The sequence below is a fragment of the Budorcas taxicolor genome, chromosome 23, assembly GCF_023091745.1.
Source record: "Budorcas taxicolor isolate Tak-1 chromosome 23, Takin1.1, whole genome shotgun sequence".
In the NCBI taxonomy this organism is placed as follows: domain Eukaryota; kingdom Metazoa; phylum Chordata; class Mammalia; order Artiodactyla; family Bovidae; genus Budorcas; species Budorcas taxicolor.
This window is the reverse complement of record NC_068932.1, coordinates 23327587-23342516: the sequence shown is the minus strand read 5'-3', so window position 1 is coordinate 23342516 and position 14930 is coordinate 23327587. Positions and strand designations below refer to the sequence as shown.

Here is a 14930-nt window from a genome sequence, read left to right as displayed (position 1 = left end):
TGGTATTTATTTAAAGCTTCATCTCCACAGTACTCTAGGTTAACACTTTATTTCTCTAATGAAATTATGTACATTAATTATAGTATAACCAGTTTGTCTACTAAATAACGGATTAAATGTATACAAAAGTCAGTGTTTAGAATCTAGGTCATACTTCAGTTCAGTTGCTTAGTCGTGTCTGACTCTTTGCAACCCCATGGAATGCTGCACGCTGGGCTTCCCTGTCCATCACCAACTTCCGGAGCTTGCTCAAACTCAGATCCATCGAGTCGGTGATGCCATCCACCCATCTCATCCTCTGTTGTCCCCTTCTCTTCCTGCCTTCAATCTTTCCTAACATCAGGGTCTTTTCTAGTGAGTCAGTTTTTCTCATCAGTTGGCCAAAGTATTGGAGCTTCAGCTTCAGCATCAGTCCTTCCAATGAATATTTGCTATTGATTTCCTTTAGGATTGACTGGTTTGATCTCCTTGCAGTCCAAGGGACTCTCAAGAGTCTTCTCCACACCACAGTTCAAAAGCATCAATTTTTCGGTGCTCAGCTTTCTTTACGGTCCAACTCACATCCATACGTGACTACTGGAAAAACCATTGCTTTGACTAGACGGACCTTTGTTGGCAAAGTAATGTCTCTCTGCTTTTTAATATGCTATCCAGATTGGTCATATCTTTTCTTCCAAGGAGCAAGCATCATACTTAGTCTTGTATATTAGCTTCGTTACCAACAAGTGATGAACTATGTTCTGGTTTCCTATTTTATCAAGTTGTCTAGTGTAGGTCCTTTCTAGACCTCGGAATTTGTGTTTGTGGTCTTTATCTGAGAGTAATGTTTAGCCTTTTTGTGGCTCAGTGATACAGACAGATGGATCAGACTTATAAGTGCATTCTCCAGGACAAACCAAGCCCAAAAAGGTCTTCATAGTTGACCTAAGATTAGGTTTTTGAACTTGTGAGAGAGCAAGAAAGTTGTTTTTAACCATATTACTCCCTCTCCATAGAATGAAGGGACCAATCTGTACTATTTGTTAATTTTGTTTCTTTGATTTTGTTTGCATACAGGACTCCTAAAAATGTTATGTTGCAGAATTTGTTGTTACTAACAGTGGACAGAAGGTGAAAATAGAAAACAAAAGGAGGACTTGAGCTTTTAAGGTTTAGTTCTTGTTCATTTTTCAAGTGGCATATAGGCATAAACAGACCTGGGGTTTCCATTACTGTTAGTTTTTTGTTACTTAATTTTATAATATTATACCTAGAAATTTATTGCTGAGGTTTCAAACAAGAAGATCTTTTATGATTAACTGAGTCATATAATGTGCTTAAGATCACCTCCTCATGGTAATAGATCATCACTTTCTGACAGACTGCTAATCTCCAAAACGTGGTTTCTTTAACAAGCAAAATGCTAGTCACTAGCTGTTAAGTGTCAGTCCAGTTCAGTTCAGTCACTTAGTCGTGTCCAACTCTTTGTGACCCCGTGAATTGCAGCACGCCAGGCCTCCCTGTTCATCACCAACGCCCAGAGCTCACTCAGACTCATGTCCATCAAGTCAGTGATGCTATCCAGCCATCTCATCCTCTGTCGTCCCCTTCTCCTCCTGCCCCCAACCCCTCCCAGCATCAGGGTCTTTTCCAATGAGTCAACTCTTTGCATGAGGTGGCCAAAGTACTGGAGTTTCAGGTTTAGCATCAGTCCTTCCAATGAACACTCAGGACTGATCTCCTTTAGAATGGACTGGTTGGATTTCCTTGCAGTCCAAGGGACTCTCAAGAGTCTTCTCCAGCACCACAGTTCAAAAGCATCAATTCTTCGGCGCTCAGCCTTCTTCACAGTCCAACTCTCACATCCATACATGACCGCTAGAAAAACCAGTGGAATCTTGGTATAAAAAAGTGATTAAAAAAAAAACACACACACAAGCCAGGATAGCTCTTTTTCTGTTTTGAAGGGTAAGTTCCATATACGCTGAGTTTAGACCCAGTCTCGTTTTTCATCTTTACCTTAGAGGCTCTGTGGTTGGAGAGAAAGAGGAGTGGGAGACCTGGATCTGGGTCCCATCTCTGCCTTGTACTAGCTCTTGGCTACTAGCATGTTGCTTAACCTCTTCATTTACTCCAAAAACAGGGCAGGGTTATAGGGATGAACTACTGGTATAAGGTTTGAATGGAATAATGAATATATGTAAAATGATAAATGCAGGGAAAGTACTTTTCTTGCTCTGACTGGTGATACCAAAATGTTAATATGCTGAACTTGAGCATAAGGGAAACTCTAAGGAGAAAAGTATCAATATTAATTAAACTCATTTATATTCCTCTAAATTGTGGGGAAACCTGGAATGCTGAAATGTTGACAGTGGAATATTTAATCACTGTTTTGAATTTTCTTCTTAAGTAATGCCAATGGTCACAAAAAATAGAAAGTTAAAGTTCTTTTCTGAGTAGATTCTTAATGACAAAGTATTTGGCATCAGATTATGTTTCCATAGAAATTAAGCAGTGTTTTCAGTGAAGGGTTATTTCTTAGCAGGATCATACTGAAGAAATAGATTTCGGTGAAAAGGTTCTTACTTAAAATTTTTACTTTAGGACAGAGGTATCACTGATATGCTTCTGATAAGTACAAGGGGAGTTATTTGCTTTTTTGAAACAGTAAGACTCTTTTGAGTGGAAAGAACTAGTTGACTTTTGGGTTGCATGAAAAACTTAAACATACAGTAAGTTCCATAGAATTAACATCAAAATTATATATGTAGAATTGTTTTCAGAAATTTATCCCAAGGGAGAGTAGCACAACATTTTTGGGTAGGAGTGGGGTGTGGGGGAAGGTTCACTAATAGTTACTTAATGCCCTTCACAAATAAAAGTCACCCTTGGACTTCCCTGATGTCTCAGACGGTAAAGAATCTGCCTGCAATGCAGGAGACCCAGGTTTGATCCCTGGGTCAGGAAGATCCACTGCAGAAGGGCTTGGCAACCCACTACAGTATTCTTGCCTGGAGAATCCCATGGACAGAGGAGCCTGGTGGGCTACAGTCCATAGGGTTGCAAAGAGTCAAACATGACTCACCTACTAATACTTTCACTTTCATTAGGAGCTATGAAATGTACTTTACGTACAGTGTAGCTTTTAATTCTCACATCAACCCTCTGAGATAGGAATCACTAGGTAAAGAATCTGCCTACTAGTGAAGGAGCTGCAGGTTCAGTCCCTTAGTCTGGAAGATCCCCTGGAGAAGGAAATGGTAATCCACCCCAGTATTCTTGCCTGGAAAATTCCATGGACAGAGGAGCCTGGTGGCTACAGTCCAGGGGGTCGGTAAAAAACTGGACTTGACTTAGTGACTAAACAGCAATAGCAAAGCTCCTTTTTACAAATAAGGCCCCAGAGTTGACAGGTAAAATGACTTGTATGTAGCTTGTACATTGACTTAAGACCCACACGTGTATACACTCACTCACTCAGTTGTGTCTGACTCTTTATGACCCGATGGATGGTAGCCCACTAAGCTCCTCTGTCCATGGAATTTTCCAGGCAAGAATACTGGAGGGGGTTGCCATTTTCTATTCAAAGGGGTCTTACCAACCCCTTTCATTGGCAGGTGGATTCTTTACCACTGCACCTCCTAGCTAAAATTTACAACCAAGTCAGTTTCCATTTCTCTTGCTGCTCCCAGCTATCAGAGGTACAGAAATTATTTACTCACCTCTTGATAAGAACCTAATAATTGAAAAAAGTTCATAAAAATAGAAGATAACCCTTCTTTTTTCCCCCAAAATGGGAATTCTCCATAAAGCAAAATCCATCTTGCTCTGGCGTCTAAATGTAGTCCTCATCCTTAAACTACAGATACAGTAGTAGCCCCTTTATCAACAGTTTCACTTTTGATGGCTTCATTTACCCAGAGTCAACTGTGGTCTGAAAATATTTAAATGGAAAATTGTAGAAATAAACAATTCATAAGTTTTAAATTACACATTATTCTGAGTAGCTTTATGGACTCTTATGCCTTCCTGTTTCTTCCCACCCAGAATATGAATCATCCCTCTGTCCAGGGTGTCCTCCCTGTTAGTCATTTAGTAGCCCTCTCAGTTATTAAATCAGCTGTCATGATATCACAGTGCTTGTGTTCAAGTGACCTTTATTTTTTATTAGTGGCCCCAAAGAGCAAGAGTAATGATGCTGGCAGTGTGTATATGCTGAAGAGAAGCCTTTAAATGAAAAAATTCTCAATAAGGAAAAAATAATCATATGCTAAGGTTACTAAGGTCCATAGTAAGAATGAATATTCTGTTCATGAAATTGTGTAAAAGGAACTAGAAAGTCATGAAAACTTTGGCTACTGTTTGTGTGATGAGTGCTTAGTTAAGATGGAAAAGGCATTAAATTTGTACATATTTTGAGAAAGAAGGATCATGTAACTTTTATTACAGTATATTGGTATAATTGTTCTATTTTGTTATCATTGTTCATCTCTTCAGTTCAGTTCAGTTCAGTCGCTCAGTTGTGTCTGACTCTTTGCCACCCCATGAACCGCAGCATGCCAGGCCTCCCTGTCCATCACCAACTCCCGGAGTCCACCCAAACCCATGTCCATTGAGTCGGTGGTGACATCCAGCCATCTCATTCTCTGTCGTCCCCTTCTCTTCCTGCCCCCAATCCCTCCCGGCATCAGTCTTTTCCAATGAGTCAGCCCTTTGCATCAGGTAGCCAAAGTATTGGAGTTTCAGCTTCAAAATCACTCCAACCAGTGAACACCCAGGACTAATCTCGTTTAGGATGGACTGGTTGGAGCTCCTTGCAGTCCAAGGGACTCTCAAGAGCTTTCTCCAACACCACAGTTCAAAAGCATCAATTCTTCGGCGCTCAGCTTTCTTTATAGTCCAACTCTCACATCCATACATGACTACTGGAAAGACCATAGCCTTGACAGATGGACATTTGTTGACAAAGTAATGTCTCTGCTTTTGAATATGCTGTCTAGGTTGGTCATAACTTTTCTTCCAAGGAGTAAGCTTCTTTTACTTTCATGGCTGCAATCACCATCTGCAGTGATTTTGGAGCCCCCAAAAATAAAATCTGACACTGTTTCCTCATCTATTTCCCATGAAGTGACGGGACCAGATGCCATGATCTTCGTTTTCTGAATGTTGAACTTTAAGCCAGCTTTTTCACTCTCCTCTTTCACTTTCATCAAGAGGCTCTTTAGTTCTTCTTCACTTTCTGCCATAAAGTTGGTGTCATCTGCATATCTGAGATTATTGATATTTCTCCCGGCAATCTTGATTCCCACTTGTGCTTCCTTCAGCCCAGCGTTTCTCATGATGTACTCTGCATAGAAACTAAATAAGCAGGGTGACAATATACAGCCTTGACGTACTCCTTTTCCTATTTGGAACCAGTCTGTTGTTCCATGTCCAGTTCCAACTGTTGCTTCCTGACCTGCATATAGGTTTCTCAAGAGGCAGGTCAGGTGGTCTGGTATTCCCATCTCTTTCAGAATTTTCCACAGTTTATCATGATCCATACAGTCAAAGGCTTTGGCATAGTCAATAAAGCAGAAATAGATGTTTTTCTGAAACTCTGTTGCTTTTTCCATTATCCAGTGGATGTTGGCAATTTGATCTCTGGTTCCTCTGCCTTTTCTAAAACCAGCTTGAACATCTGGAAGTTCATGGTTCATATATTGCTGAAGCCTAGCTTGTCGAATTTTGAGCATTACCTTACTAGCGTGTGAGATGAGTGCAATTGTGTGGTAATTGTTCATCTCCTACTGTGACTAATTTATAAACTTTATCAGAGGTATGTATGTATAGGGAAAAAATAGTATATGTAAGCTTTGATACTGTCCACAGTTTCAGGCCAGAGAAGGAAATGGGAACCCACTCCAGTACTCTTGCCTGGAAAATCCCATGGACGGAGGAGCCTGGTAGGCTGCAGTCCATGGGGTCGCTAAGGGTCGGACAGGACTGAGCGACTTCACTTTCACTTTTCACTTTCATGAATTGGAGAAGAAAATGCCCACTCCAGTGTTCTTGCCTGGAGAATCCCAGGGACGGGGGAGCCTGCTGCCTTCTATGGGGTCGCACAGAGTAGGACACGACTGGAGCGACTTGGCAGCAGCAGCAGTAGTTTCAGGCATCCCGTTGGGCTCTTGGATTGAATCCATCAAAGATAAGGGTGAGTTCTGTAGTTTTATCCAGTTTTTCTTTAGTTTTTATTAATAGAAGCAATCTTAAGAGAATAAAGCTTCAGAGTACTATATAAATATTTTATTGTTAGAATTCTAAACTTGTGCTTTTTTTTTTTTTTCAATTAAAAAGTCTTGGGAGAAATTGAACATATGTTTTAGACTCTTTCCTTTTGATTTTTCTGACCTCCTCTCCTATCTACACCATATCATGAACTGCTGGGGGTGAAATTTAATAATCGCATATTCCTATTCACTTTGCATTAACAAGCCTAAAGTGGGGAAGGAAGATAGAATAAAAAGCTACTGGGAGCATCAGGAAAGAAAGAAACTAGTTCTTGGTCTCAGTAAATCAGAAGATTATCCTGCTACTTGCAGAAGCATCTCATGACTTTTGGTTTCTTATCCTATCCTCTCAGGCATAGTCGATGCTCTCTGATCTTGTTTTATTGTGACTGGAGTTGACTCAGCTTACTTGACATTTCAGTGAACGTTGTTTGCATGGTGTATTTGCTTGGACTAAAGTCCAGGGCACTCAGATCATGTCTCTGTCAGCAATTGTGTATTCTTACCAAGCTTATTGGCGTTAGAAGCATTTAAAGGGGTGAGGAAAATAATTCTAAAGTAAGAAGTATTATATAATACTGGTGGACTGTCCCTGAAGACATCTCAAACAAGGTAGAGCACATTTTCCCTCCCTTTGTTTAACTTGTGGTAAAATATTCATAACAGCCTTTTTTTTATTTCTAATCGTGTAATTGAGTGGTATTAAATACATGCATAGTGTTGTGCGACCTTCACTACTGTCCATTTCCAAAACTTTTTCGTCATCCCAAACAGAAATTATGTACCCATTGTGAAAGTCTCTCAGTTGTGTCCGACTCTTTGCGACCCCATATACAGTCCATGGAATTCTCCAGGCCAGAATACTGGAGTGGACAGCCTTTCCCTTCTGCAGGGGATCTTCCCAACCCAGGGACTGAATACAGGTCTCCCACATTGCAGGTGAATTCTTTTTACCAGCTGAGCTACCAGGGAAGCCCAAGAATACGGAGTGGGTAGCTTATCTCTTCTCCAGTGCATCTTCCCAACCCAGGAATTGAACCAGGGTGTCCTGCATTGCAGGCGGATTCTTTATGAACTGAGCTATCAGGGAAGCCCTGTACCCATTAAGCAATAATTTTTCATTCCCTCCTCCCTTCAACCGCTGTAACCTCTAATTTACTTTCTGTATCTGTGAACTTACCTATTCTAGATATTTAATATAAATAGTAGAGTTGTAGAATATTTGTCTTTTCATGTCTGGCTTATATCTCCTAGCAGAGAAGGCAGTGGCACCCCACTCCAGTACTCTTGCCTGGAAAATTCCATGGACGGAGGAACCTGGTGGGCTGCAGTCCATGGGGTCGCTAAGAGTCAGACACGACTGAGCGACTTCACTTTCACTTTTCACTTTCGCACATTGGAGAAGGAAATGGCAACCCACTCCAGTGTTCTTGCCTGGAGAATCCCAGAGACAGAGGAGCCTGGTGGGCTGCCGTCTATAGGCTCGCACAGAGTCAGACACGACTGAAGTGACTTGGTGGCAGCAGCAGCATATCTCCTAGCATAATGTTTTCAGATTTCATCCATGTTTTATCATATCTCAGAATTTCATTCCGTTTTGAGGCTGAATAATGTTACCTTATTTTTATATACCACATTTTGTTATCCACTATCTGTCAGTGGATACTTTGGTTGCTTCCACCTTTGGCATCTGTGACTAATGCTGCTATGAGCAATGGTGTAGAAGTAGCTGCTTCAGTCCTTGCCTTCACTTATTCTCGGTCTATACCCTGGGGTGGAGTTGCTGAATCATATGGTAATTCTATGTATAACTTTTGGGGAAACTGCCACACTGTTTTTCACAGTGATAGCACCATTTTACATTGCCATCAGCCATCAGCCATGCCAGCGGGTTGCAGTTTCTCTGCATCAAAACCTGTTATTTTCAAGTTTCTATTGTTTTTATTTTGATAATAGCTCTCTTAATGGGTGTGAGTTGGTATCTCATTGTGGTTTTAATTTGCATTTTCCTAATGATTGGTAATGTTGAGCATCTTTCATGTGCTTATTAGCCATATGTATACCTTATTTGGAGAAATATCTAAAGTTCTTTGTCCAATTTTTAAATGGGTTGTTTGTTTTGTTGTTGAGTTGTAGGAGCTGTTTAAATATTCTGGATGTTAATCTCTTTTCAGGTATATGATTTGCAAATATTGTCTCTCATTCTGTGTGTTGTTTTTTCACTCTCTTGATAGTGTCTTTTGAAGCAGAAAAGTTTTTAATTTTGGTGAAGACTAACTTATCTGTTTTTTCTTCTGTTGCCTGTGACTTTGCTGCTTTTACATCTAAAAATCATTGCCAAATACAATATAATGAAAACGTCCTAAATGTTTTATATTTTTAGCTCTTAACATTTAGATCTTTGATCCATTTTGAGTTAATTTTTTTTGTGTGGTATAAGGTAAGGGTCCAACTTCATTCTTTCACATGTGGACATCTAGTTTTAACACCATTGAAGACTGCTGTTTCCTCGCTAAATGGACTTAACATTCTTGTCAATCATTTGACCATATTTGCAGGGAGAGCACTTTTTTAAAAAGTGAAACATATGACAATGTAAACTTGCCTGTGCTTCAGCACCTCTTGTTAAAGAAGGATGAGGTTCGACAGTGCTGAATGAAATTATTATGAAACATCAGCTGAGTTGAACTTAATTGTGGATAGGTATAAACTGGATGAATCTGAAGTTCTTAGTGTGACAACAGGGTCTCTTAAAGGAATGCATTTCTTGGAAAAAAAGTTTTATTTTTATAAACCAGGGTTGTAGTTTGATAAGTAAAGTGCATTCATTTCTCCCCTGAGAAATTTTTTTTTTTTTCAAAAGAACTTTTGAAGGTGGTTTTCTGATCCTTGTTTCTTCTGAAACAGTAGAAAAGGGGGATAAAACTGAGTGAATAGAGAAACTAGGGTAACAGATAAAAGGAGGGAGGGAAACCTTTCTCCAAAAAGAGATGATCTGTTTTCATAAAAGAAAAAAAACAAGGATGCTAATTGATAAATTTATTAGTAAAAGTAAGTTGGAAAACACCCTCATAAAAACAAGGAAAATAAAAATCTAATTAGACTATATTATGAGGACCCAACCCAAAAAAAGAATTGTGAAGATGAGAAGTGATAATTTAGTACTCAAGTACAATCAGTGATTTGTATCAAAGGTCCAGTTAGAATAAGCTATACTTGACAGGGCCTATGGTTGAATCGGTTTACATAGCTGGAAGGTTTATTACGTACAAAGCAATAAAATTTACTTTTATCTAAACCCCCAGAAGAGATTTGAAGTGACTTGCAAAATTAAACACATATAAAATGGGTCAAAAGACTGATTTTTATAAAAGAATGTCCACAAGAAGATATGCTTCCAAATACATATTATCCTTCATAAAGTCACCTGATTAGAGAAAAATTACTGTAATATGGCTATTTCTTAGAATTTTAGGAATTCTTTTGGGATTGTTTCCATAGCCAGTTTATAAACCCACAAGAAAATCTACTTCATCGCTTCAAGTAGTCACACCTATTTTGCATTTTAATATTTATTTTTTTTACTTTTTGGCTGTGCTGGGTCTTACTGCTGTGCATGGGCTTTCTCTAGTTGCTGTGAGTGGGAGCTGTTCTCTAGTTGTGGTCCGTGGACTTTTCATTGCAGTGGCTTTTCCTGTTGGAAAGCATGGGCTCTAGGCATGGAAGCGTCAGTAGTTGTAGTGCATGGGCTCAGTAATTGTGACGCTCAAGTTAGTTGCTCTGAGGCTTGTGGGATCTGCCCAGACCAGGGATCAAACCAGTGTCCCCTGCGTTTCAAGGTGGATTCTTAACCACTAGACTACCAGAGAAGCTCTCTGCACCCACCTGTTTTTTTAACCCAGCTTGAATTTCCCTTTTAATCACTGGTTGCTCTCAATAACTGCCTCCCCATCACCTTAAATTAAATTCATCATTTGTTGATGAAAACATATCACCAGGGAGATATATATCTAGAACAAAATACTGTCAACTCTGAAAGTAATTTTGAAACAATTTCAGATATGTTTTGAGTAATGAATTATTGGAGTAAGTATATATTGCTATGGAGTGGTTATTTTGAATGAGAAAAGTCTCATTTTGATGAGTAAGTTCTACTACATTTGCTTTTAAAAGGCATTATTTGGGGAAAGAATGGGAGAAAAGGCATAATACAGTTTGATTGTTTTCATTTCGGGATTGTTTTGTTTTAGAGATTTTTTGGTTTTTTTTTTCTTTGGGGGTAGTTGTCTTTTAGGGACAACTACTTTGGAATAGATTTATTGATCCTTTTTAATAAAGGATTTATTGATCCAACTAGTAGAAATACTTTATTAGTTTGTTTCTTTAACTGATTTAAGCTATTCTTTTTTTAAACTGAGCTATTGTTGATGGCATCCCTAGTTTAAAATTTTTCTCACACGTTTATACTGTTTTATTTTGTTCCGCCCAACATATCAGCCTATATGTTAACTCTGATTTCCTGAGAGTATTAATGCATGGTAATACTAAGCCAGTCCTATCATACTAAAAGATCAGTGCTTTTGGTAGAATTATTTTCTCATCAAGGCTATAAAATTGATAACCATAGTATAGTTAAAATATTTCTGAGCAATCCTTAATTTGGAAGGGTTTTATTATAACTTACTGCTAATGGAAAGACTGTTCTTCATTGGCCTGTAAATGGAAAGGAGGTTTAAACTGTAATTAAAGGATCACCTGACCTAGGTAATGGAATAATTCTGTAGGTGCATATGTATGATACTTGTGTGTGTGTGTTAGTCGCTCAGTCGTGTCTGACTCTTTGTGAGTTTATGGACTGTAGCCCGCCAGGCTCTTCTGTCCATGGAATTCTCCAGGCAAAAATACTGGAGTGGGCTTCCATGCCCTTCTACAGGGGATCTTCCTGACCCAGGGATCAAAGCCTGGTCTTCTTCTTTGTGGGCAGATTCTTTACCATTGGAGTTACCCAGGAAGCTCTTGATGCTTGTGTACATTTGTGCTATTTAAATGTTCTGTTAAAGATAAGTTTAAAAAGTTTTTCATCTAATAAAAGTTAACTCAATTGGGGTAGAATAAATTAGGGAGGATAGATGAAACAAGAATACAAAATAGTGATAATTGTTAAAGCTTGGGTGATGGGTTTAAAGTAGTTCATTTAATTTTCTCTCTACTTTTATGTATGATTAAAAAATATCCTTAGTAAAGTTAAATTTAAAAATCAAATGGAAGAAACTGGCAAAATACCAACAAAGTGACTTTATATTTAAAAGGGCCTTTAAATTTAAGGTCTTTTTTAGTCTTTTTATTTCTTTTTGAGAGTATAATCTTTATTTGAGCTCCTCTTAATGCTTTTTTCTTAAACTTAAGAATTCTTACACTACCTCCCTCAGGAAATGAAATACTGTTTCTCCAGCTAAGCATACTTTTGAGGTGGTCTCTGTATGTTAGGAAAGAATTAAAAAAGAAATACTATTTAATACTCCAGTGCATTTTCTTCTTGTGGTTAAAATTCTTTGTATTAATTGAGATATATACTCTGAAAACTATGATTTTTAGATATAGATTTATATTACATGTATATTAACCTGTGTTAAGCTTATACATTACTTCCGTTATTGTTTAAAGTCGTGTCCAACTCTTTATCAACCCCGTGGACTGTAACCCGCCAGGCCCCTCTGTCCATGGGATTTCCCAGGCAAGAATATTGGAGTGGGTTGCCATTTCCTTCTCTTCCTGACCCAGGGACCAAACCTGCGCCTCCTGCATTGGGAGGTGGATTCTTTACCACTGAGCCTCCAGGGAAGCCCACATTACTTTTAGGCAGCCCTCTTGTAGATAGATAGATATGAATAAATATATATCTGTGACTACACGTCATTTCCAAGCTTTGATGGATTTTGCTTCTGTCATTTCTATATCCCAGCAGAGTTTTCACTAAAATTTAGATTCATCTCTGAATTGCGGTAATATGTGGTTTGTTCCTAGATCATTCAGTTCAGCTCAATTCAGTTTGCTCAGTTATGTCCAACTCTTTGCGACCCTGTGGACCAATTCCCTAGATCATGAGGGAATTGAAAAGATTGCTTAATAAAACCCAGTTTCATCTCTGTATTACATAGTGTAGAAATAATTCATTTTCAGTGTTCATGGTCTTTGTTTTCCATTGCCAAGCATAAAGACATTCAAATGTAAGTCAGGTTTTTCTGTGTGAATAAAATCATATAATACTAGCTGCATCAGTAAAATTACTAAAATGAATTTAAAAAAATAATCACATGCCATTTTCAACATGGAGAAGTTTGTTTTTAAAGTATTCCTAACATAATAGCTCTCTTTGATTCATTATCTCTTTTCTGCTTACACATGCTCTGAATGTTTACTTTATCATAGGGATAATGACCACTGAGAATAGGACAAATGATAACAGAGTTAAGCTGTGTAGGGAAGATTTAGGTTAAACCTTATAGATAAAACCTGCTGGGTCAGGGAACTCTGAAAGTTGCTTACCTAGGCAGACCATGAGATGACTGTTTCTTTCAATCACTGGGAATATTTCTTTGATTTCACAGTCGTTTGTGAAGGTATTAGATTCAGATTATTACAGTTGTTAATGACATAATTGTTCAGCATTGTGGTGGGGGACCAAATCAAGTGATTAGAGTAAAGGTTCCTTTATTTCCTAAGCTTTTTTTAATCCACCCCTCAATTTTTCCTGTGGCTTATACGGTAAAGAATCCACCTGCAGTGCAGGAGACCTGGGTTTGATCCCTGGGTTGGGAAGATCCCCTGGAGAAGGGAATGGCTACCCACTCCAGTATTCTGGCCTCGAGAATTCCATGGACTGTATAGTCCATGGGATTGCAAAGAGTCAGACACCACTGAGCAAGTTTCACTCAGATGACTTTCACTCAGACTTTCACTCACTGAGTGACTTTCACTCAGATTTTTCCTGAGATAAATAGAATAACATTATCTAGGATATTCTGTGGTTGTTGAAGAATGAATTTATTTCCACCTGGACTTCCAATTCATTAAGTACCTAAGTTCTATTTATTTAAGACTCTTTGAAGAGGGGAATTCTCTGGTGGTCCAGTGATTAGGACTCTGAGCTTTCACTGCCAAGGGCCGATTCACAAGTTCAGTCCCTCATCAGGAAAGTAAGATCCAACAAGCTGTGTGGTGCAGACAAAAAAAAAAAAAAAAAAAGACGACTCTTTGAAGAGGAAGTCAAAACATTTCAGTTAGATGAGAGAACTTATGTGAAAGTATCTGATCTAAAGTGTACACTGGAGGTTGCACACTAGTGGCCCATGGGCACAACTGAAACCACAGACCATAGTTTGGCTCAAAGTTTGTTGGTTTTCTAAATTGAGTCCGTAGCTAAAAATTGGCAGATTCCAAGTAAAAATCTAGGCTGCGTGTTATCACCTAAATGGCAGCATTTAACTTTCATTCCCACAGGGAAGTCAGCTATAGCTGACAGCTCCTTCACCCTTTATGCCAAGGTCTACACCAGCACTTAGACCATTTTGCACATTAATTGACTTGCCTGACCCTGACAGAGGTGTTTGAAACATGTTATGTGAGTCTCAGAAAGTTTGGTAAATTTTGTAGTACCTTGAGATACTAGTTATAAAAATGAATTATCCACATAAGCCTGAGTAAATCACACATATTTTTTTAAAGAAGACTTCCTGGACTGGGCTGATTGGCCCCGTGTCTGTCCTTCTGTACCTCCTCAGTCACATTGTGTTGTAGATCTTCTAAAATTTATTATAAAAATCTAATTGTGCTACACTGTGATCTCCTTCAGGCCTAAGATTATGAATTATTTTGTTTTCTGTTCTCAGCATGTAATACCTGTATACAGTAAGCATACAGATGTCTGTTACATTCTTCTGACTTCAAGTACAGGCATTTGAGTGTGATGATCTATTCTTACTTGAGGGAAAAATTATATAGTAGCTATTTCTCTCTTTTTTAAAAAAATTAACAAGCATCTTCTTTGGTTAAAGAGGGTGTTTAAAGTCATTATTTCAAAAAATGCCAGTTTTCCTGGTTTAAAATGAAAAATTTAGTCTAAATACACATTCCTACTAAGCATATAGGTTCTCAGAGGGGAAAATTTGAGTTAGGTAATTTTTTTCATTTTATTTTAAAATAAATACCCTTTTAATTTCTTAATAACATTTTAAACAAATAAATCTTTTAATTACCATTTAATTTTGCATTGGCAATGAATTGAGATTGACAGTCTTTCAGACTCTACTTGTTCACTTACTTACATATTTAGCCATGTCGGAGTTGGTTTTCCTATCTTTTGGATTTTAGGTACTTTAAAATTAAGGTAGTTTTTAGAATTTTTCATTTTTTTTAGATCACTTACGATCTCATAGGTTAGAGAGAAAAGTTTTGACTGTCTATGATAACGTGTTGGGGCTTTCAAATAGTTGTGAAAAATAGAAAAGGCTCTCTGGTATTAGTTTATATGAGAATGGATAGATTTAATTTAAAGTTTCCTTAATGAAAATGTGAATTATTACCTTTCCTAGTTAGCTCAGAGAACCAAGATCATGTAGCCTAAATAAAGAATGTTAATGTTGATCACATTTATAGCAGCGTAAAAGCAAATAACTG

The 14930-nt window shown here is 38.1% G+C and overlaps 1 protein-coding gene across 6 annotated transcripts in view; it reads left to right on the top strand.

Moving 5' to 3' along the window:
- NT5C2 (5'-nucleotidase, cytosolic II) overlaps window positions 1-14930 on the top strand; it is a 95682-nt gene that overhangs the window by 58375 nt on the left and 22377 nt on the right. The window contains exon 2 of one of the 6 annotated variants that reach the window (XM_052661201.1): window positions 8391-8428. The exons of the other annotated variants lie outside the window; for them this stretch is intronic. Within the exon in view, the coding sequence (XP_052517161.1) occupies window positions 8411-8428 (18 nt within the window). The 5' untranslated portion in view covers window positions 8391-8410. The remainder of the gene's footprint in view (window positions 1-8390; window positions 8429-14930) is intronic. 6 annotated transcript variants of the gene reach the window in all.